Source organism: Abramis brama (genome assembly GCF_963993115.1).
Source record: "Abramis brama genome assembly, chromosome: 16".
NCBI lineage: Eukaryota > Metazoa > Chordata > Actinopteri > Cypriniformes > Leuciscidae > Abramis > Abramis brama.
In genome coordinates, this window is record NC_139978.1 from 333464 (window position 1) to 359835 (window position 26372).

The following is a 26372-nucleotide window of genomic DNA, read 5'->3' on the forward strand; positions in this document are numbered from 1 at the left end:
TCCTCGCGCAGCGCAAGCCATTGAAATAAATGGGTTTCATCGCACAGCGCATTCCGCGTCCTGTCTGAAATTAGAAGATTAACGTCGGTGGATTTGAATTTGAATAACGGTGTGTACTGACGTCTTTCCGCGGTTAAAACAACAGTCCTTCTGATGTTCATTCTCTCAAACTCCTCGGCGAGCTCCCTCTCAGAACCCCACGATTCCAGACTCTGCTCCGGCTCAGCGCGAGCGAACCCGAACCGCCCGGTACAGATGTCTGTCCCTCGTCCCTCGAGAAGAGGCCAGACGAGAGTGAGGTTTTCTCAAAGGAAAAACTCTCACAGTTTGCACAATCAGGTCTCTCAAGAGCTGACCGTGCGTGCTCTTCGCCCAGACAGTCAACGCACAAGTTGTGTGTGTCATCAAGTATCGATATCTTAGACATGGATCCACACACTTCCTGAAGCGTTTTTCACAAGCCATGATTACCTTTTGAAGTTTCAGGTTGACGCGTACAAATAAAACAGTCCCTGAAGACAAAAAGAGGATGACATGTTCTCTAGGCGCCCCTTAAATTCTTCCGGGTCGCACTAGTAGTGACTTCATAGGCTGTCTCCGGCCAATAGGATTGCCGTGATTAGTTCTTAGGGAACTGGTATCATTTTAGTCTGGTTGATGCTTCAAAATTGATCACGAGGAGAGACCATTTCTATTTTTCTATCTTTCCATCATATATTAGTATTTCAGTATTGGAACAATGGCAGCATTCAGAGACGCTTCAACGGACAAACACTTCCATTCAAACGTTTAGATTATGATTTAGTCTTGTCATATCATTTGATACATGTAAGCTTGTGTAAATTCATGTTACAGTTTCCTACACAATGCTCACTGTGCAAATAAATACTACATAAGCAGCAGTGTATGTTATAGTCCAGTAAATGAGGAGAGAGAGCAGACAGACGCACCTCTGATGTAGCGACCGCCTTCGGGCGACTGCTGCGCGTCGAGCTGCTTCTGGCGCCGCGCCTCCAGGAGAGGGTTCTCGTACTGCGTCTTACGGTGGATATGACTGACAGAGAGAGAGAGAGAGAGATCATGTTTTAGAAATATCAAACGACATCTGTTGATTCTTTACTCTAAATGATAAATGCATGATGAATCTGAAAGTTGGCCATTAAAGGGGTCCTATTATGCCTTTTTATGAAGTCTTGATTTTATTTTTGGGGTGTACTAGAATATGACTTCATGGTTGATTGTTCAAAACACACATTATTTTTCACATATTTTACATTATTACTGCACCTCTCTGAAATGAGAGGCCTCGATGAAGCCCCTCTTTCTGAAATATGAAACGTGCTGTGATTGGTCAGTTGGCCCAGTGTTTTGTGATTGGCACCACGTGTTCGGGAAATGTCCCGCCCCTTCATAACCGCAAGCTCTACTCAGATGTAAATATTAACGATGCTGTCGATTTCAAACCAATAACAAACAAGAGGATCGTGCTGAACGGATTTCAAGCACAGATTTGACAGGATGTTTCAAAGTGGTGTGTTTGTTTGTTTTTAAACTTTCTTATACATTTTAGATACGAAGTAATACACTAATTTAATCATGATACTTGTCGTAAAATGTAATGCAAACAGTAATCGATCTCAAAACCATGGTTCATTTTCCTAAGGGACGATGAACAGTCTTACAGAAGCTTCAGTAAACACTACATCAACACTAATGTTGGCTAGAAGGAGAGCGGAGGCCACAATATAACGCTCATAATTGGATCTGTTAATAGAAAACGCAACTAGAAATAATAAGACATTACAAGTTGTGATCCATAAACAACAGATTGTCCCGACAAAATGGGAACTGCTCCGTTTCAGGAGAAGCGTCTGTGCGTATAGCCTGCATCGTGGCTCTGGAAGCTGTTCTCCGTAACATGTGCAGCGGACAGATAAACGTTGAGTTTATAATGTTCAGGAACAGTGTTTAAAACCACTCTAAGTTCGTCAGCCTAAGGAAGGTCAAACAACAGAGTTTTGGAAACGTTGTGGAAAACAGCGTCTCTCTGACAGCGACAGCACTGTCCTCTAGCGCGCTCATCCAGGCCTCGACCTGCGTAATCCGTGGCCGGAGATTATGTAAATGAGGAACATTTTGACTTCACAAGATCTGGATAAAATGCGCTGTAGTCCAAACCAGCCATTCGTTCTTGGAAAGTGGATTGTGTTAAATAAAATATCTCCCTTTGGAGGGACTTTGAGCTTTGTGACTTTGCAGATGTTGTTTATGCTCAAACAGCAACACTACACACTAACTAAATAATAACAGGACCCCTTTAACCAGTGCGTTTTGGAACAGGCAATATTCCATTAGTTAAAATGTATGTGAAAGAAATAGGATTTATTGATGAAAAAATACATAAAGCAAACACATTCGTAGTTTATTAGGACTATTACAGAAATCTGACCCACTTCATTTAAGTATGACCAACAAAATATGCCTCACATTAACTTTAAAGCAAGTTTATGTAAAAACTATGTGATCCTGATGGATAGAAAAGTTATGCAATTTTAAAACATGAGTCTGTGGGGTTTGACACTCACTCGACATAGTAGACTCCGTACACAGGGTCATCGATCTTCTCCCAGCCGGGCGGCAGCTCTAACACACGAGAACACACACGAGAACACACACAGAGAGAGACTGAGAAACACAGAGAGAGACTGAGAGAGACAGTTAAACAATATATACATTCATTCATTCACACACACACACACACACACACACACTCACTCACTCACACTCACTAACTCACACACACAGACACACACAGACACACACACACACACACACACACTCACACACACAGACACACACACACACACTCACTCACTCACACACACACACACACACACTCACACACACACACACTCACACACACACACACACACACACAGTCAGTGTAACGATGTTTTAATGATCAAACCTGGTGCAGGAGAGAAGAGAGACGTACCGAGATCAGCGTCCAGCTCTTCTGTGTGTACACCCTCTTCTCCAGAAGAACACAAACACACACCAACACAAGTATGAATATTTGATGAATATCATTTTGACAGAATGACAGAATAACAAGTGCAGGATCACACAGCGCCAGTTCATGTGCGTATGCCATGTAGGAAACGTGGTTTCAGAAGACTTCAGGTTTAATTCAGGCTTTGCCATATTGCTAACATATTTGAGAGCTCTATGTACGTTCACTGATCAACGTTTATATATGAATAAAAGCCTAAATTCAAGCAGTTCATCATATAAAGCAACAGTGTCTCTACAGGAGACGGACTAAACCGCTCGATTCATGTGGGTTTATTTTACAATGTCTTTATGAACGTAGTTTTGGGTAAACACACTATCAACAGGGACAGACATCTCTCAGATTTCATTAAAAACATCTTCATTTGTGTTTCAAAGATGAACGGGAGTCTTATAGGTTTTGAATGACAAGAGCGTAAACAAATGATGACAGGATTTATATTTTTGGGTGAACTAACCCTTTAAGGCTTGTTTAGAAATCTGTTTTCCTCATAATATTCAGATCTGTGTAATGATCCGAGGTCCGGCTGCAGATGAAGGACGCCCTCTGCTGGAGAGTGTGTGTGTGTGTGTGTGTGTGTGTGTGTGTGTGTGTGTGTGTGTGTGTGTGTGTGTGTGTGTGTGTGTGTGTCTAACAGCAGTAATGAGGGCGGCCGCTTGATGAATGATTTAATTTTTTTAATATGTGTCTCCAGTATCGCTAGCAAAGCATCAAACTGAGCCTCTGACATCCTGAAGTAAACTTTGAATCTCTCGGAATAATCCCGCAGCAAACTCTCCCTTCCTCTCTACGCAATCTCAGGATTGGATGGACCAATATTTCCTCTTTTTCCCTTCTGTTAAGAAGAGAGAGGACAACAAAATCATCATCACTGCTTAAAGACTCGTTTTGACAAAAGACTTGTTTTGTGATTTTTTCAGCAACGGATTGAATAATACGCATGGGACTCGGTGTGCAAGGTTTCTGTGCGTGATGAACTTATAGGATGACGAATACAAAAAAAATGCATACAAAAATTTCAGACTCAGTGTGCAAGGACCTTAAGCCTGGAAAGTTCATTCCTCGAGGGCTGTCCGTGCAGAGACACGCAGAGCTGGCTAAACACTGCCTTACGTTATCTAGCCAGGCATAGAGTAGCTGTCGAAACATCAGCTTATCATGGCATCCGTACAGCGCAGAAGGAAGTGTGTGCTAACGAGTCCTGACGCACTAGTGTTGGTCTTACCATCATCTTCACAGTCCTCCAGAGGTTTGGGCGGTTTGTCCTGACACCGAGGGTCGATCCATGAGGTCGTCTTTGTGTTGTGGCTATAAACAACAGCATCACTGGCATTCATATTAACATATGAAATCAAAAGTAATTAAGTGTATATTAGACTTTTAGATTCTGATTCTATCAAACACATTAATGGTGCCACTATTAGCACTACACCAGGGGTCGGCAAGTAAGTTTGGCATCGGGCCAAAAAACATTTCGCCACTAGATGGCAGGCCAGATCATAGTCAAAGGATAATTTAAGAAATGAATTGAAGAAAGATGCTTCTTGAATTGCCCGTGACAGACTGTTCCAGTGTCTTGTGTGACCGCTGTTACTCTGTGTTAAATCCTGTAGTAGGACAGTCACTAACAGAAAGCCACATCTGTGCCTGTTGCCGACCCCAGCACTACACCATCAATAGACATGCGTTAAAATGTGTATGTGTGTGTGAATGATCTTATACCATGATAATAGTACCATGGTATTCTCTGAAGAGTCTCGGACTATCATTCAGCTGCATGAATATAGTCTTCACTCAGTATCACGGCATGACCTGCTAAAAAAACCAGCTAAGACCATCTTAAACCAGCTAAGACCAGCTAAGACCAGCTAAGACCAGCTCCACTATATTACCAAGTTTTAGGGCGTCTGCCTTTACATGCACATGAACTCTAGTCATGCTGGAACAGGAACATCCCCAAACTCTTCCCACAAAGTTGGGAAGTCTTGGTCTGCCAAAATGGCTTGGTCTGCTGAAGCATTAAGAGTTCCTTTCACTGGAACTAAGGGGCCAACCCCTTAAAAACAACCCCGTACCATCACCACCCCCCCACCAAACAACCCCGCACCATCACCACCCCCCCACCAAACAACCCCGCACCATCACCACCCCCCCACCAAACAACCCCGCACCATCACCACCCCCCCACCACCACCACCAAACAACCCCGCACCATCACCACCCCCCCACCACCACCACCAAACAACCCCGCACCATCACCACCCCCCCACCACCACCACCAAACAACCCCGCACCATCACCACCCCCCCACCAAACAACCCTGCACCATCAACACCCCCCCACCCCCCCACCAAACAACCCCGCACCATCACCACCCCCCCACCAAACAACCCCGCACCATCAACACCCCCCCACCACCACCACCAAACAACTCCGCACCATCACCACCCCCCCACCAAACAACCCCGCACCATCAACACCCCCCCACCACCACCACCAAACAACCCCACACCATCACCCCCCCTCCCCCTAACAACCCCGCACCATCACCCCCCCTCCACCAAACTTTACACTCGGCACAATGCAGTCAGGCAAGTACAGTTCTCCTGACAACCGCCAAACCCAGACTCGCCCATCGGATTGCGTTCAGCTATGTCCATCTTAAACCTGCGAAGAGCAGCTTGGGCTGGTTTAGCTGTTGTCTTCAGCAGGCAGTAGCATGTGTGTGTGAGTGTGTGTGTGTGTGTTGCTCGTACTCGATGAAGTACATCTCTCCGTTCTCCGTGAAGGCCGTCTCCCAGTTGTCCGGCAGCGGCCCGAGCGGGTCCAGGTCCGGAGGGAGTGGGGGGTGTGGCGTGTTGTTCAGCTCGTATGTGGGGGCATTTTCTCTGTTTTCTCTGACCGGGCCGTGAGCGTCCGGCCGGCTGGAGTCTCCTGTGCACAGCAGGGGGGAGGGGAACAGACTACGAGCTAAGAACTCTGGGTAACATACAGGAGGCGGTGGGAGAGACAGAACACTATTTATGCTTCTATACAAGAGAACAGTCACAAACACACACACACTCACACTCAAAAACTCACTCACACACACACTCTCACTCACTCACACTCACTCACACACACACACACACACTCACACTCAAACACTCACTCACACACACACACACACACACACACACACTCACTCACTCACTCACTCACACACACACACACACACACACTCACACTCAAACACTCACTCACACACACACACCTGTAAATGTGTTGTTCATGTCTGCGCTGCTGTCTGCATCCTCCTGCAGTTCTGTCTGCTCTACTCCTTCATGCTGCATGCGATCGCAGGACTTCTTGGAACCAATGAAACGGTCTCGCAGAGCATCATGGGTAATCACTGTCCTACTGAGAGGCTGGTTTGGCGGCTTGGGTGTCCCATAATAGTTACCTAGACAACCAGAAACCCATTAGCATGCTTGAAAAGAAAGAGGGACCGAAAGCACTGCAGTGTGTGTTAGAGACATTTGTAAAACACACACACACACACACACACACACACACACTCACTCTCAGCCCAATCCAGAAACACAGCAGAGCTTGTGGTCTTTCCTCTAAAACTGACGCTAGGGATTATTTTAGTTTTTCTGTACACGGATATTCCTGTATGTTTGTCTCCACACTGTTTCGATGCATGCCATATTGCTTATGGTTGCAGGGTAATACCATATTTGGGCATGTGCTGTTATTACCCTGGAATATGAACATAAGAATTATTCTGTATGATATAACAGTGCCCTGGCATTACCCTCTGATACCCTCATCATCATAACAGCATGATCCCACTGACACACCATCATACATGCCGATCTCTAACAGCTCCACGCTCACTCACACACACACACACACACACACTCACACACACTCACACTCACACTCACACACACACACACACACACACACACACACACACACACACACACACACACTCACTCACACTCACGCTCACTCACACTCAAACACACTCACTCTCAATCACTCTCAATCACTCTCACTCACTCTCACTCACTCTCACTCACTCTCACTCACTCTCACTCACTCACACTCACTCTCACTCACACTCAAACACACTTACACACACTCACTCACACTCACTCTCAATCACTCTCAATCACTCTCAATCACTCTCACTCACTCTCACTCACTCTCACTCACTCTCACTCACTCACACTCACTCACACTCTCTCACGCTCACTCACACTCAAACACACTTACACACACTCCCACTCTCACTCACTCTCAATCACTCTCAATCACTCTCACTCACTCTCACTCACTCTCACTCACTCTCACTCACTCTCACTCACTCACACTCACTCACACTCACTCTCACACTCACTCACACTCAAACACACTTACACACACTCACTCACACTCACTCTCAATCACTCTCAATCACTCTCACTCACTCTCACTCACTCTCACTCACTCACACTCACTCACACTCACTCACACTCACTCACACTCACTCACACTCACTCACACTCACTCTCACGCTCACTCACACTCAAACACACTTACACACACTCCCACTCTCACTCACTCTCGCTCACTCTCACTCACTCTCACTCACTCTCACTCACTCTCACTCACGCTCAATCACACTCACTCTCAATCACTCACAATCACTCTCACTCACTCTCACGCTCAATCACACTCACTCTCAATCACTCTCACTCACTCTCACTCACTCTCACGCTCAATCACACTCACTCTCAATTACTCACACTCAATCACTCTCACTCACACTCTCAATCACTCTCACTCAATTATTCTCACTCTCACGCTCACTCACACTCAAACACACTTACACACACTCCCACTCTCACTCACTCTCAATCACTCTCACTCACTCACTCACTCTCACTCACTCACTCTCAATCACTCTCGCTCACTCACGCTCACGCTCACTCACACTCAAACACACTTACACACACTCCCACTCTCACTCACTCTCACTCACTCTCACTCACTCTCACTCACTCTCACTCACTCACTCACACACACTCCCACTCACTCTCAATCACTCTCACTCACTCACTCACTCTCACTCACTCAAACACACTTACACTCCCACTCTCACTCACTCTCAATCACTCTCACTCACTCTCACTCACTCTCACTCACTCTCACTCACTCTCAATCACTCTCAATCACTCTCACTCACTCTCACTCACTCTCACTCAATCACTCTCAATCACTCTCACTCACTCTCAATCACTCTCACTCACTCTCACTCACTCACTCTCAAACACTCTCAATCACTCTCACTCACTCTCACTCACTCACTCTCAATCACTCTCACTCTCACTCACACTCACTCACACTCACTCTCAATCACTCTCAATCACACTCACTCACACTCACTCTCAATCACTCTCACTCAATCACTCTTACTCACTCTCACTCACACTCTCATTCTCTCACTCTCAATTTAAATTTTTCAATTTCAAATTAGCTTTATTAGCATGACATTGTAACACAATGATGCCAAAGCATCAACATATTATATATAAATAATAAAAACTCCCACTCACTCTCACGCTCACTCACACTCAGACTCACACACACTCTGACGCTCACTCAAACACACTCACACACACTCCCTCACTCCCACTCCCACTCACTCTCATGCTCAATCACACTCACTCACATTCTCTCACACTCAAACAGACTCACTCTCACTCAGACACACTCACACTCACGCTCACTCAAACACACTCACTGTCACTCTCACACACTCACACTCACTCAAACACACTCACACTCACTGTCACTCTCACTCACTCTCACACTCACTGTCACTCTCATTCAAACACACTCACACACTCTTCACACTCACTCTCACTCAGACACACTCACACTCACGCTCACTGAAACACACTCTCACTGTCACTCTCATTCAAACACACTCACACACTCTCACACTCACTGTCACTCTCATTCAAACACACTCACACACTCTCACACTCACTCACTCACACTGTCAGTCTCACTCACACACACACTCACACACACTCAAACACACTCACTCTCACTCTCACACTCACACTCACACACAGCTGAAGCACTCACACACCATCATAAGTCCCGATCTCTAGCAGTCCTCCACGCCGGTGCAGCTCCAGGAAATCCTCCACTGACAGGAAGTTGTAATCCACACCATGAAGCTCACGGCCTCGAGGGCGACGGGTCGTACCTGCAGGAGCAACAAACACAAGAACTCCAGTTAAAACACTGACTCCAGAACCTGGGAGAACTCAGTGGAGAACTCAGTGGAGAACTCAGTGGAGAACTCAGTGGAGAACTCAGTGGAGAACTCTGTGGAGAACTCTGTGGAGAACTCTGTGGAGAACTCTGTGGAGAACTCTGTGGAGAACTCTGTGGAGAACTCTGTGGAGAACTCTGTGGAGAACTCTGTGGAGAACTCAGAGTCTCACAACAATCATACACTGATGGAAGCCTGGATCACTATGAAATACTGTAAAATCAGAATATGGCATAAAACACTTGTGAATAAAGCAGCGTTTCCATCACACGTGTTCAAGAGAACAAAATCATCACTTCCTGCTGCAAAATATCAGAAATACAACTAAGTTCAGGCTCAACACAATAAACGCTGTCATGTTCTCTTGCATTCTATTCTAATATATTTGGGGTAAATCCCACAGCTGTGTGTAAATACCACATGTTATTTGTGTGTGGTTAAATACTTCATTGCATATGAAAATGTAAAAGCACCATTGTTTATTGATACATAAACCTATTAGATATCAAGCACAATTAATGAAAGGACAAACAATGTCTCCGTCGAAGGCTAGATTCGCCCTGTGCGCACACACACACACACACACACACACACACACACACACACACACAGACGTCATCACGGCTGAATACACTCACACTCTTGTGTTGTTCTGACAGTAATAAACCCCATTGATAGAGTTACATCACATTCAAATACATTATGATTCACTTCAACTGACAAGTCTCCAGGTCAAGTCAAGTCAAGTCATCTTCATTTATATAGCGCTTTTAACAACGTAGATTGTTTCAAAGCAGCTTTACAGAGATAAGCGGATAATTTAAGGTAGCAGATATTGTTTTGGCTTTATAGCAGAGTTAAGTTATTTTCCATCTAAAGTTAGTTTTGATTGATTTGCTTCCGTCGCAACGATAATTTGTTATTAAATTAGGGGCCGCTAAGACGACACCATTCTCTCTACACAGACTTTAAACGCGAACCTGTGAGAAACGCTGATGGCGTTCACATGCGCATTAAGAACTGGTTCTATAGTTATGTGCGTTTGAAAATACGCAGGTTTGGAATTCCCTACAAGCCAAGCCTAAACAAAGTACTTGTCTTTCCTTATAAATTTTGATAAAGAATTTTATTTTATTTTGTTGCTTTGGGGTAGGAACACGAAACTAATTTTCCCGACAACGCCTTATCTGTAGAGTGGTAAAGGGATCCTCCATAGGGAGAGACTAGTTGGCACTTCAGCACTGCGTTGTCATCGGTCCAGGCGAAGGTCCTTCGTCAGATCTGGATATGGCCTGGATCCGGCAGGCTGCAGGAAAACCTCGGGATAAACACACACTAAAATTAGCGTAGATGCCATTCTTCTTATGATGTAACGAGTACATCAGGATTTATGGGAAGTGTTCCCGGTTCCGGCTGACCTAATCTATGCAGCCTAACATTAAATTATAGAAGTCTATAATGTATTATGTAAATGCTAGGTCAAAGAGATGTGTCTTTAATCTGGCTTTGAACTGACAGAGTGTGTCTGCTTCCCGGACAATGGTAGGAAGACTGTTCCAGAGTTTTGGTGCTAAATAGGAAAAGGATCTACCGCCAGCAGTCGATTTTGATATTCTAGGTATTATCAACTGGCCAGAATTTTGAGATCGCAATAGACGTGACGGACTATAATGCGTTAAGAGCTCGCTCAAGCACTGCGGAGCTAAACCATTTAGTGCTTTGTAAGTAATCAGCAATATTTTAAAATTTATGCGATGTTTAATAGGGAGCCAATGCAGTTTTGACAGAACTGGGCTAATATGGTCATACTTCCTGGTTCTGGTAAGAACTCGAGCTGCTGCGTTTTGAACCAGCTGTAGTTTGTTTATTAAGCGTGCAGGGCAACCACCCAGTAGAGCATTACAGTAATCTAGCCTTGAGGTCATGAACGCATGGACTAACTGTTCCGCATTTGTCAATGAGAGCATATGGCGTAATTTAGATATATTTTTAAGATGGAAAAATGCGGTTTTACAGATACTAGACACGTGACTTTCAAATGAAAGATTGGTATCAAAGAGCACACCCAGGTTCCTAACCGACGACGAAGACTTAACAGAGCAGCCATCGAGTGTTAGACAGTATTCTAGGTTATTACGTGAGGAAGTTTTTTGTCCAATAATTAGAAACTCTGTTTTTTCAGAATTTAGAAGTAGGAAATTACGAGTCATCCAATTTTTTATATCAGCTGTGCATTCCGTTAATTTTGTGAATTGATAAGTTTCGTTAGGTTTTGAAGAAATATAGAGCTGAGTATCGTCAGCATAACAGTGAAAGCTAATTCCATGTTTCCTAATGATATCTCCTAATGGTAGCATGTACAGAGTGAATAGCAGCGGTCCTAGTACTGAGCCTTGTGGTACGCCATACTGAACTTGTGATCGATGAGACATCTCTTCATTTACTGCTACAAACTGATAACGGTCAGATAAGTATGATTTAAACCATGCTAGTGCATTTCCCGTAATGCCAACATAATGTTCGAGTTTATTTAAAAGAATGTTGTGGTCAATGGTGTCAAATGCAGCACTAAGATCTTCAGCACTAAGATCTTCAGCTCCAATCTGCTGCATCATGGCAATAGAAAGAGAAGACATTAATGGATGTGGACAGACATGTTTAAGTGACCAACAACACACTGAACCTCCACAGCGGTTTCCATGCACTTCACAGAGTGTGTTTCAGTACGGTCTTGTGCTGGATATTACACTACACATCCTACCAGCTGAGACTGACTACTGATGCTTTATTGAGGATCATCAATCATCAAACACATGCTTGTAAAACCTTGTAGATTATAAGCAGACAAAAAATAATCATGATAGAAACATGACTGTCCACTGATTTATCACTGCACCTTTAAACCTTCTGTGTCACGACAGGAAAGCTGAAGTCATACTGGGGTTAGAAGTGTCTCACCAATACAGAATCAGATACAGAAATATGTAAAATAGACAAGCACAGATACACAAATGTCTGGACTCCTCCCACCACCTACTCCAGCCAATCAGAGAGCAGCCACATTGTGCTGACCAATCATAGCACGTTCTAGCTTCAACCAATCGTGGTTCAGGACATGTGGAGAACAGGGTCAAGGCCTGATATCATAAGAATGTGTACACACACACACACACACACACAGAAAGCCTAACTGTGTCCCTTCAGGGCCTCCGTAGAACACGTTATTCTTTTCCCCGGCCTTTCCGAATCAGGTATTGGTCTCCGGGCTCATCCCGACATCTTAACTCGCACACAACAGCTGTCATTCATGCTTTACATCTACAGTTCAAATTAATAATCACTGGCATATTTCATAAAATCTTGAGCAAGAGCAGCGTGTGCTTCCCTCTGCTGGACAAACACAGAACACTAGTCAAAGTCAGCAGGATATTAATCGCAGTTCAGTTAGTAACATGAAGCAAAACAAAAAATATGTGAAAGTGAGTGATAAGTGAAATACAAGTGAAATCAAAACATGACTAATTAATGCAGTGATATTATTAGTGTTATTACTCGCTTATACACAGAGAATTAATTAATAACTGGTTATTGTTACCAATCAAATGAAATCAGTGAACAAAACATTAACAAATGTTGATGTTAATGCATTTACACTGCAATTACAATAACGTTATGAGATTAATGTTTTAAATGTAAAACTCTGAACAAAGAAATATGAAATGTCAGAAAAAATGAAATAATATGCCTACTTTTAAAAGGGAAACTAATCCAGCCAGTAGGTGGCAGAAAGTCTCTGAGTCACTGAATCATTCAGCCGATTCATTCAGGAACAAGTTTTTATGAATATCTCAGTGAATCATTGATTTCCCCGAATCATTCAAACACACGGATTCATTCAGACACTGAACAAAACACCGCTGTGTGTTGATCGGAGATGCACAACCCTTCTGCTTCGCTTAGAAACCTTTTCTTTGGCGAAATAGAGCGAAAACATCAATATTGACAATGTCGTGTCTAAAATGTAATTTAATATTAACTTTTTGTTTATTGAACTGTTAAATAAAATAACATTTGCAATCGTGCTGATATTCTGAAAAACAGCACTCTTGCCCTTGTCATATTGCTTACAACTATAAAAACTATTGAAAAAATGTTTTATACAGTATAATATAAAAAATAAGAACTCATACAGAAGCATTTTTTGTCCCCATATCTTGAATTTTCCAACAGACTGGAGGACAGTATGTAGGTTATATTAAAATTCATTTTTAGTGTTAAAATCACACTATATACTTTTTCCTGATAAACCGCAGCACAAAAAATTACGTTTAAGAGTAAAACGAACAGAAGCGTCTGGAAACTCGACTGAATTCTACACAGAAATGTGCACATATGACCTCAAAATAAAAATCAGTCTCAGTCTTACATGCTTTGACTCAAGTGTTGGTAATCCCTTGAACTCTTCAATGCATTTGTGTACATATTATATTAAAGGGGTGGTTGATTATGATTTGACTTTTCTAACTTTAGTTAGTGTGTAATGTTGCTGTTTGAGCATAAACAACATCTGCAAAGTTACAACGCTCAAAGTTCAGAGCAAAGGGAGATATTTGCTTTTAAAGAAATCACTGTTTAAGGACTACAACAAACGGCTGGTAGGAACTACAATGAGCTTCTTCACGGGTTGCATCAACACGCAACACAGGGGGTGTGGCCATGTTGGGCTGCGCTAGAGAAGAGGAAGAGTGTTGTTGTTCTTTACACCCCAGAAAATGTTTTCCTAAGGCTGACGAAATTAGAGAGGTAAAAATTACTTTTTTAACACTGTTCCTGAACATTATAAACTCAGCGTTTGTCTGTGGGCTGCACATTTTACGGAGAACAGCTTCCAGAAGAGAGCACAACGCAGGCTATACGCACAAAAGCTTCTCCTGAAAGACGGCACCGTTCCCATGTCATCTGCATCTGTTGTTTATGGATCTTGTAAGTATGTCTTATTTGTAGTTGTGTTTTCTATTAACAGTTCCAATTATAAGCTTTATGTAGTTGCTATGATGTAAACGAAGGGCAAAGCTTTGCCTCCGCTAGCCTGCTAACTAACATTACAGTGTTGATGTAGTGTTTACTGGAGCTTTTGTAAGACTGTTCATCGCCCCTTAAGGGGAATTATCCATGTTTTTGTGATTGATTATTGTTTGAATTACCATAGTTTTCTGACAAATATGATTAAATGGTGGATAACACCGTATCTATAAGAAAATTCCAACAACAACAACAAAAAAACACACACCACTCCAGTAAAATCTGTGCTTGCAAAGTCCGTACATGAAATCCGTTTAGCACAATCCTCTTGTTGGTTAACATTGTCAGGGTCTGAATCGGCTCGAAATGGTTTAAAATCGAAGCCATCATTTACATCTGAGTAGAGCTTGCGGTTATGAAGGGGCGGGACACGTGGTGCCAATCACAACACACTGGGCCAACTGACCAATCACAGCAGATTTCGTATTTCAGAAGGAGGGGCTTCATCGAAAACTATGCGTTCGGGACAGACTGGGGAGAGAGGAGCAGTAATCATTTAAAATATGTGAAACATAAAGTGTTTTTTGAACAATCAAGCATGAAAACAAATTCTAGTACACACCAAACACTAAATCAAGACTTCATAAAAGGGCATAATAGGACACCTTTAAAAATTATTGTTCAGTTGAATGTTTGTTGCTGTCAAACAATGGTGCGGTTTTGTTTTTCGCAAAATGTTGTGATTTCAGTGCTGTTGTTAGGATGAATGATTAAACATTTGGTCATAAATGATGTTGTAACTCATGGAAAGATCATGGAGACTCACTGGTCAGAGTGAGTGTGAACCCTGAATTACCTTGCTTAGGGCACATGCAGTGACTTTACCCATCTGATCTGTACCATAATAAAGATATCACTCAATACTGTTGAGGTGTTGTTGTATAAAATGCATCTTGCAATCAGCGTTCTCTCTGTTGTTTGTTCTACAGGCTCCCGTATCTCAACATACAACCCAACAACACTGAAGAAAGCCACGATTATTCAGGGCAAATATCAAAGAAACAGAGCCAAAAGATAGGCTAAGCAATCAAGCTGAGATCTAATGTCATCATCTCTGTGTTAACGTGAACAACAGGCTGAAGCTCGTCCTGATACGTGAAACCTGTCGTCTGCCGGCTGTCACTGCGGATCATTGTGTGTGTGAACATCTGCTGCTCCACAGCCCATGATGACGGTGTGTGTTCACCAATCCTGTGCTTCACTACAGTCACACCATCAGCTTTCAGACACGCATGCTTACACCTCTTTTACTGCTGGAAATTAAAATGCACTACTTTCATCTTCATCATCATCATCATATTGAATGGGTTCCATAAAACAACAGTGAGAATGTGACCTGAGAAAACAGAATTGGAGAGAGATTATTGAATAAATATATAATGTTATAACTAATGTTTTTTTACGCTAGAGTAACGTAGAGATCCAGCCAGAACGGTGTTTAAGGTTACAGATCAGTGATCTCATGAATGTACTGCGATAACTTGACCAACTTCAACCCTAACTCAACTCAACCAGAGGTTCAGAGATAAAGTAATAAAATAAATAAATAGATAAATAGTGATGAAAGCCAAATTATTACCCTAACCCTAACCCATGTCATTAAAGTATATTTTCTGAGTAATCCACTATTTTGTCAAGGAGGATCAAAATGACAATTTTCACCTGAGATTTGGAGCCAGAATACAGCGGGTGTAAAAACGACGTTGGAAAGATGGCAGCATCATTATTTTATTTTTACACAGAGATTTGTAGGTCTATTAGTTAGATCTGTTGACTTTAGCAATCTTTGTCTCATTAATGCCAATGGTGACAGTTAAAAAACTCAAGTAGTATTAAATATATCTTAATATCCTTTTAGATTCTGGTTCTTATCAAACTTATCTTTTGGTATCTTCATTTTAAAGGCATCTCATAGATATGGGGATTTTAATGCGGCACTAAATTAGTCAATTTCACTCATTTTCAATGGTCAAAAACCATATGCGAGTAATTTTTTATACAGCTGATACTTGTTGTGTTTAAAGAGGAAAGTCTGAAGAGTAAATAATACTGAAACTAGAAATGTATCAAAACAACTGCATACAACACAGCTCTCTGAGTGCCAAACAAATATTTCTAATACACATTTCATAGTTGTTACGACCCTGTGTTTTTACTCTCTACCCGATGGTGGCAGTATAACATCCGACTGTGATGTCACTGTTCGTCTGTATGTGTAATCCTCTTTATGTTACGGTCGGGAACGAGATGGCCGTGACAGTTCTAAAACCATTGGAATTATTTTACAAGCAATAAAAGTTTTAGATAAAAAACAACAATTTCATTTTCACCATTATCAAATTTTAAATAAGTATAACTTGCTTAGCTGGGAAAACCTCATTAAGTTTAACCCTCTGGGGTCTGAGGTGTTCTGACATGCCCTGACATTTGTGCTTTTTTCAGTTTAATTTTTTTTCAGTGTAATTACACTCTATTCAGCACAAACAGGGCTACCATAATATGTGAGCAACATGTATGTACATGTTTGTATTTTGAGAGAATAATGTTTATGCATGGTTATTGAAAAAAACAAAAAAATAAAGTTTCTGAAATAAGGCCACAAAACACATACTAAATATGTGTCCACAAGACTTTTGACTAATGGATGTTGTCGCCTAGAGTTCAAAATGATGTGAAAATCATTCTGCCTAATCATTCACATAAAACAATACATTGATTTAAACTTTGTAAGACACTTTTTGTTTGGAAAGGCATTATGCGTGGGGGTGTGAATGAGCATAATGACCCGCATAATGACCCGCATAATGAGCCTTTCATTCAGGTGTCACTGAGAGGGAACCACAAGAAAGAATGCAAGGACAAATTAATTTTTTTTTTTTTTATATATATATACACTGTATATATGTGAAAAAAATGTCTTTTTCCACAAATCTTGTGTGCATGCAAATTGTATAATATCCAAGGTAAACATTTCTAGTAATTGTGCAGTTAATTCTCATACTGTATTTTCAGAAAGTTTTGGAATATTTATCCTCTCCCCAAATGTGTCACTAATAAAACACAATAATACATAATTTAATGAGAAGGCTTATATTGACCTATTAAGATTTTGTTTAAATCTACCTTCTAAATATATTTTTTACTATTTTATTAAAGGAGAAGTTCACTTTCAAAAAAACTTTTGCTGATAATTTACTCACCCCCATGTCATCCAAGATGTCCATGTCTTTCTTTCTTCAGTCGCAAAGAAATTAAGGTTTTTGATGAAAACATTCCAGGATTTCCCCCCATGTAATGGATTCTATTGGGACCCAAACGGTAGAAGGTCCAAATGACAGTTTAAGTGCAGCTTCAAAGGACTTTAAACGATACCAGACGATGAATAAGGGTCTTATCTAGCGAAACGATCGGTCATTTAAAAAATAAATAAAAAAGTTTAAGTTTTATAAGCACAAATGTTCGCCTTGCTCTGTTCTGTGATGCGCGTTCGTGACGTCACGTAATACGCAATTACGTTGAAAAGGTCACGCTTGAAAAATTTCTGTCCTGAAGAAAATGTTCTTTTTGGCTTTTTAATATTAAAACACCCAGGATACGCACACGAATGGGCATTTTAAACGATAAACTGACACAAATACATTTGAAAATGTGTATATGGTCCTCCTTCCGCACATTTGTAAACACGTCAAGCGTGACCTTTTCAACGTAATTGCGTATTACGTGACGTCTTCAACGCGCATCACAGAACAGAGCAAGGCGAGCGTTTGTGCTTATAAAACTTAAACTTTTTTATTTATTTTGGAAATGACCGATCGTTTCGCTAGATAAGACCCTTATTCACCGTCTGGTATCGTTTAAAGCCCTTTGAAGCTGCACTGAAACTGTCATTTGGACCTTCTACCGTTTGGGTCCCAATAGAATCCATTACATGGGGGGAAATCCTGGAATGTTTTCATCAAAAACCTTAATTTCTTTGCGACTGAAGAAAGAAAGACATGGACATCTTGGATGACATGGGGGTGAGTAAATTATCAGCAAAAGTTTTTTTGAAAGTGAACTTCTCCTTTAAGTTTTCACATGTAAATCCACAACAATTACAATTTTAACAAAATTTCAAGTGTAATCTTGCTTTGTATAAAGCATACATTTTATCATACGCATTTCAAAGTTAGGGATTCATTAGTTTGAATATACACTGGAACAAACACTATAATAACATAATTCAATATACCTACTTTATTTTTGACAAAACATCCATACTATATATTTAACATATGAGCAGAAATTGGTGAACAAAAGCTTATTGGATGTGGCAGTAGTCTATTTTACGGTAAAAACTTTATAATCTAACCAAAACTAATCAACGAAATCGCAACCGCCGACCCCAGAGGGTTAAACGTGTTTGTTTAGTTCCTAAGATTATGAACTCCTCTGGCTGATTTTATTCATCTTAACTCTATTGAAAACAGTATCTAGAGGTGCGAGACTGGACTGCGTGATTCTCGCAGGAAACCTTCCTTTGCTCAAGATGTGTTTCATGCATCAGTCAGTCAGAGAGTGCATCGTTTAACTCATTTCAGTATCGTTTTAAGAAATGGCTTCTTCATAATCAACAATGTGAACATTAATGTTGCTGCCTCTATTATTACATTAATAACTTCATTATTAATATTATTTAACCCATAACAATACCTTGTCTTTTTTCTCTCTTTTTATATGTATAGGCTATATAGCCTATATTGTCTTTTTGTATAATATGTTTAATTATATTCTGCAGAGTTGTTTACAAGGTTCTATTATTGTTGTCATTGTTTTTCTCTCTCGCTTCTTTTCGTATTTTTTTAGGCCTAATAACATCTGGCAAAGGGACTAATGAAAACTAGCTTTCGGGCAAATATGGGTACATTTACATTCACGAATGTTGATTAATGCACACTGTCCCTTTTTTAAATAAATAAATGGGGAAAAAAAGAAAAAGATGAGTACATCTTGACCTGTTTGGTTTCTAGACGTTGCTCTTGGATGTTTCTGCTCTGTTTGTTTGATGAGACCGGAGACAAGCGCAGTTCACACACACATCTGTGTAATGGAGTGCAGATTACGAAACTGTTGCGTCTCATATGTGACGCTGACGGGCTCTGTGTAAAACAATCATGCCAATAAAGTACTTTGAAATTGAATCAAGCCCTGAATTGTGTGGGTTTATTGAGGAAATCTCTCCATGATTGGACACAGATAAAACAAACACGAACAATGAAGAGGTGCTTCAGAACAGACACACACTGGCAGCCGAGACGCTTTAATGGGATTGTGGGAATGAGTGAGAAAGAATCTCCAGCTGGAAGGAAGAGAGCAGAGCAGTGTCCATTAGTTATTTACAGTATTTCACACAGATTTAAATAAAGGAATAAAGATAAAAAAGAGGAATTAGAGACGAAGAGGTGATGAGGACGAGAGAGAGTGGTAAATGTTATGGTAAATGTTATGTGACAATATTGTTCTCCAGCTGTTTTATTGACCCTTTCCACGGTTGAAAAACACTGATTGGTCGATATTATGTATGAGGAATATACACTCTCAAACAGTCTCGCACACAGTCATGCAGTCTCACACTCACACACACACACTCTCAAACACAGTCTCACACTCACACACACACACTCTCAAACACAGTCTCACACTCACACACACACACTCTCAAACACAGTCTCGCACACAGTCATGCAGTCTCACACTCACACACACACACTCTCAAACAGTCTCGCACACAGTCATGCAGTCTCACACTCACACACACACACTCTCAAACACAGTCTCACACTCACACACACACACACACTCTCAAACAGTCTCGCACACAGTCATGCAGTCTCACACTCACACACACACACTCTCAAACACAGTCTCACACTCACACACACACACTCTCAAACACAGTCTCACACTCACACACACACACACTCTCAAACACAGTCTCGCACACAGTCATGCAGTCTCACACTCACACACACACACTCTCAAACACAGTCTCACACTCACACACACACACTCTCAAACACAGTCTCACACTCACACACACACACACACTCTCAAACACAGTCTCACACTCACACACACACACTCTCAAACACAGTCTCACACTCACTCACACACACACACACTCTCAAACACAGTCTCACACTCACACACACACACACTCTCAAACACAGTCTCACACTCACACACACTCTCAAACACAGTCTCACCCACACACTCAAACACAGTCTCACACTCACACACACACACTCTCAAACACAGTCTCACACTCACACACACACACTCTCAAACACAGTCTCAAACACAGTCTCACACTCACACACACACACTCTCAAACACAGTCTCACACTCACACACACACTCTCAAACACAGTCTCGCACTCACACACACACACTCTCAAACAGTCTCGCACTCACACACACACACTCTCAAACACAGTCTCACACTCACACACACACACTCTCAAACACAGTCTCACACTCACACACACACTCTCAAACACAGTCTCGCACTCACACACACTCACAAACACAGTCTCGCACTCACACACACACACTCTCAAACACAGTCTCACACTCACACACACACACTCTCAAACAGTCTCACACTCACACACACACTCTCAAACAGTCTCACACTCACACACACACACTCTCAAACAGTCTCGCACTCACACACACACACTCTCAAACACAGTCTCACACTCACACACACACTCACAAACACAGTCTCACACTCACACACACACTCTCAAACACAGTCTCACACTCACACACACACACTCTCAAACAGTCTCGCACTCACACACACACACTCTCAAACACAGTCTCACACTCACACACACACACACTCTCAAACACAGTCTCACACTCACACACACACTCTCAAACACAGTCTCGCACTCACACACACTCACAAACACAGTCTCGCACTCACACACACACACTCTCAAACACAGTCTCACACTCACACACACACACTCTCAAACAGTCTCACACTCACACACACACTCTCAAACACAGTCTCACACTCACACACACACACTCTCAAACAGTCTCGCACTCACACACACACACTCTCAAACACAGTCTCACACTCACACACACACACTCTCAAACACAGTCTCACACTCTCACACACACACACACTCAAACACAGTCTCGCACACACACACACACTCTCAAACACAGTCTCACACACACACACACACTCTCAAACACAGTCTCACACTCACACACACACTCTCAAACAGTCTCGCACTCACACACACACTCTCACACGCAGTCTCGCATGCAGTCTCACACTCACACACACACTCTCGCACTCACACACACTCTCAAACGCAGTCTCGCATGCAGTCTCACACTCACACACGCACTCTCGCACTCACACACACTCTCACACGCAGTCTTGCATGCAGTCTCACACTCACACACACACTCTCGCACTCACACACAACTCTCAAACGCAGTCTCGCATGCAGTCTCACACTCACACACTCTCACACGCAGTCTTGCATGCAGTCTCACACTCACACACACTCTCGCACTCACACACACTCTCAAACGCAGTCTCACACTCACACACACACTCTCACACGCAGTCTCGCATGCAGTCTCACACTCACACACACACTCTCGCACACACACACACTCTCAAACGCAGTCTTGCATGCAGTCTCACACTCACACACACACTCTCGCACTCACACACACTCACAAACGCAGTCTCGCATGCAGTCTCACACTCACACACACACTCTCGCACTCACACACACTCTCAAACGCAGTCTCACACTCACACACACACTCTCGCACTCACACACACTCTCAAACGCAGTCTTGCATGCAGTCTCACACTCTCGCACTCACACACACTCTCAAACGCAGTCTCACACTCACACACACACTCTCGCACTCACACACACTCTCAAACGCAGTCTCACACTCACACACACACTCTCGCACTCACACACTCTCACACGCAGTCTCGCATGCAGTCTCACACTCACACACACACTCTCACACGCAGTCTCGCATGCAGTCTCACACTCACACACGCACTCTCAAACGCAGTCTCACACTCACACACACACTCTCGCACTCACACACTCTTACACGCAGTCTCGCATGCAGTCTCACACTCACACACACACTCTCACACGCAGTCTCGCATGCAGTCTCACACTCACACTCTCAAACACAGTCTCGCACTCAAACACACATTCACACACACACTCTCGCACTCACACACACTCTCAAACGCAGTCTCACACTCACACACACACTCTCGCACTCACACACACTCTCAAACGCAGTCTTGCATGCAGTCTTACACTCACACACACTCTCGCACTCACACACACTCTCAAACGCAGTCTCACACTCACACACACACTCTCGCACTCACACACACTCTCAAACGCAGTCTCACACTCACACACACACTCTCGCACTCACACACTCTCAAACGCAGTCTCGCATGCAGTCTCACACTCACACACTCACTCTCACACGCAGTCTCGCATGCAGTCTCACACTCACACTCACACACACACTCTCACACGCAGTCTCGCATGCAGTCTCACACTCACACACGCACTCTCAAACACAGTCTCGCACTCAAACACACATTCACATACACACTCTCAAACAGTCTCACACTCACTCACACACACTCTCAAACGCAGTCTCACACACTCACACACACACACACACACTCTCGCACTCACACACACTCTCAAACGCAGTCTCACACTCACACACACACTCTCGCACTCACACACTCTCAAACGCAGTCTCGCATGCAGTCTCACACTCACACACTCACTCTCACACGCAGTCTCGCATGCAGTCTCACACTCACACACACACTCTCACACGCAGTCTCGCATGCAGTCTCACACTCACACACGCACTCTCAAACACAGTCTCGCACTCAAACACACATTCACATACACACTCTCAAACGCAGTCTCACACTCACACACACACTCTCGCACTCACACACTCTCAAACGCAGTCTCGCATGCAGTCTCACACTCACACACTCACTCTCACACGCAGTCTCGCATGCAGTCTCACACTCACACACACACTCTCACACGCAGTCTCGCATGCAGTCTCACACTCACACACTCACTCTCACACGCAGTCTCGCATGCAGTCTCACACTCACACACACACTCTCACACGCAGTCTCGCATGCAGTCTCACACTCACACACACACTCTCGCACTCACACACACTCTCAAACGCAGTCTCGCATGCAGTCTCACACTCACACACACACTCTCACACGCAGTCTCGCATGCAGTCTCACACTCACACACGCACTCTCAAACACAGTCTCGCACTCAAACACACATTCACATACACACTCTCAAACAGTCTCACACTCACTCACACACACTCTCAAACGCACTCTCACACACTCTCACACACTCGTTAATGCGTTACCCCAGTACTGGTTTGACGTCATGCTCTTAATCACGTCCACAGATATTCATCGCCTCCATTAGTGCAGTCAGAATGAGAACACACTGTTACAACATTTACTGGATTTTAGCGACCTAGCATGCTAGCATGTCCCAAAAAACTTTAGGACAAATCAGTAATTCCAACATACACAGCTTGTCTAATGACAGAATGGTAGAAGTAAATGATGATTTATTAAGAAAAGTCTTTGATCTCTTTCCTGTGATGTGGAGCAGAAGCGTCGTCTCAGCGCAGAGAGAGATGCTAGTGTGAACATGAACACAGAAGAGGAGAAGTGAACCACTATTACAGCCGCGCTCCACTGTGCACTAGAGCTGCACGACTCTGGGGAACTGGAGAAGCACATCTTTTTAAAACATCACGATTCTGAACAGACAACTAAACATTATGACATGTAGGCTAGTTTACTAGAGGTTCTGACAACTGATGCAGAATTAATCTGAATTATTATTTTTATCGGGTTGAATGAATGATTCAGTGACTCAAAAACCTTCTGAAAGAATCTCTTGAGTGAATGATTCAACGACAAACACATATTTGACCAGTCTCCTGCCGCCACCTACTGGTGTAACGATGCAATCACTACAATCTTTATTTGAAGCCTCAAGTTACTCTTAAAAGCTGATTTGCTCTATTGTGATCTCTACTGTAGACATCAGTGTTTATATCTGAACTATACTCTTTTCTCCAGCACTCCTGTGATAATCTGAGTGAGTGTAAGGCAGGAATAATGATGCTGTGATGTTGAAAAGACTGTTAGTGAAGCTGTTTCACATCTCTTCATGACGACGGCTCTCTCTGGGTCAGAACATCTGAGTGTTCCTGTCCAGTCGCTGAGGAGTGAGATCACTGGGGTTAGGGTTAGGGTTAGGGTTAGGGTTAGGATGTCTGTTAAAGGATGGCTTGAGATTGTAGACTATATGTGTTTGTGTAAATTCCACACAATCATACTCTGAAACCTTCACCTAAACACAGTTCTTGCTTTTGTAACAACACACACTTGGTACACACACACACACACACACACACACACACACTCTGTGTTGACATTACACAGCTATTATAATGTGCAATATCAGATCTGCACACATTCACATACTATACATGCACTGGGCAGAAAGCTCATTTAAATAGGTCACACACACACACACACACACACACACACACACACACACACACACTGTCATATATCACACACTAAATCCCATAAAATAAACAAAGATAAATGAAATGAGGCATGACTATTTTTAGACACGCATGATATTTACAATGTGTGTTGTCCTCAGTGAACGCATGCTCAGAGCTGTCCTCTGCAGTCACACATGATGGAGCGCTGAAGCCTCACACACACACACACACACACACACACACAGTCTCACACTGAAGCCTCACTCGCTCGAGCGTGTGGACGATGGACTGGCGTCAGCATAACGGCCTCATCGGGCAGCAGAGCCGTCAGACCACAGCGAGCGAGCTAGCAGAGGCCATAGCACACGTGCATCACGGAGACGTCTATCTGATGTGCATCTACATCTGGAAGATTTTGCTCATCTGCAATACGTCTATAGGCCGTTTCCTGTCAGATGTCAAATAGACGTTTAGAAAATGATGTAATGATGTTAAACTGACATCTTAAAGATGTCTATCAGATGTTAGTAAACAGCAGATGCTTTCCAGATGAAGTAAAAGTGTTTATATGTGTCGCCTGTGGAGGCGCGGGACCGTTCGTTCAATCGCATCGTTCCGTCCGAACGGACATAGCGTGTGTTCCCTGTCGCTCAGCGTGTGTTTGCACACACACACACACACTGCTCAGGCTGTTCACACACACACACACACATCATTCATCATCAGCGTGTCACGTACGCCGTCAGACAGAGCAAACCTGACTCTCATCGTGGAACCCCTGGCATGCAGTAAACATTAATATACACTGATACGTTTTGCTAGCTAAACAAACCAAAAACTTGAGTTTGGAGTTGCAGTGACTAGCTGTGCTATAAAGCTTTCCCAGCGGTGACGCGTGCTGTACTGCAGGAGCGCTGTCTCGGCGCTGTCTCACATGCTCTCAGGAGGCGTGGCGTTGGACGTACGCTTTCACTGCTATCAGGCTAACGTTAGCATTTTCCCAGATGTCCTACAGCACCTTTAATTAACTGATTTTCAATTTCAATTTTGTCTTCCAACAATTATGAAAACAAGATAATCGAGGTAAAGCGATTATTACGCCTCTGCCACATTCAGTCCAGCGCCACAGCGGCTCAGGACAGCAGAACGAGTGTGTGTTGTGCAGTGCAGTCGCTGCTGCTAAACTGAGGGACGCGTCTGATATTACACACAGTTATTAGAAGCAAAAGAGACACT

General features: G+C 42.9%; 1 protein-coding gene across 4 annotated transcripts in view; it reads right to left on the reverse strand.

Annotated features, from left to right (window-relative positions):
* The window catches only part of magi1a (membrane associated guanylate kinase, WW and PDZ domain containing 1a), a 104565-nt gene that overhangs the window by 50073 nt on the left and 28120 nt on the right, over window positions 1–26372 (reverse strand). Inside the window, exons 2-8 of one of the 4 annotated variants that reach the window (XM_084087769.1) lie at window positions 9204–9323; window positions 6327–6515; window positions 5830–6052; window positions 4299–4381; window positions 2969–3031; window positions 2586–2643; window positions 951–1054 (exon numbers count right to left, since the gene is read on the reverse strand). In XM_084087769.1, coding sequence (XP_083943895.1) covers window positions 951–1054; window positions 2586–2643; window positions 2969–3031; window positions 4299–4381; window positions 5830–6052; window positions 6327–6405 — 610 coding nt within the window. In that variant the 5' untranslated portion in view covers window positions 6406–6515; window positions 9204–9323. Of the gene's footprint in view, window positions 1–950; window positions 1055–2585; window positions 2644–2968; window positions 3035–4298; window positions 4382–5829; window positions 6053–6326; window positions 6516–9203; window positions 9324–26372 lie in introns of all 4 variants that reach the window. The other 3 variants (XM_084087771.1, XM_084087770.1, XM_084087772.1) reach the window with 3 other exon arrangements.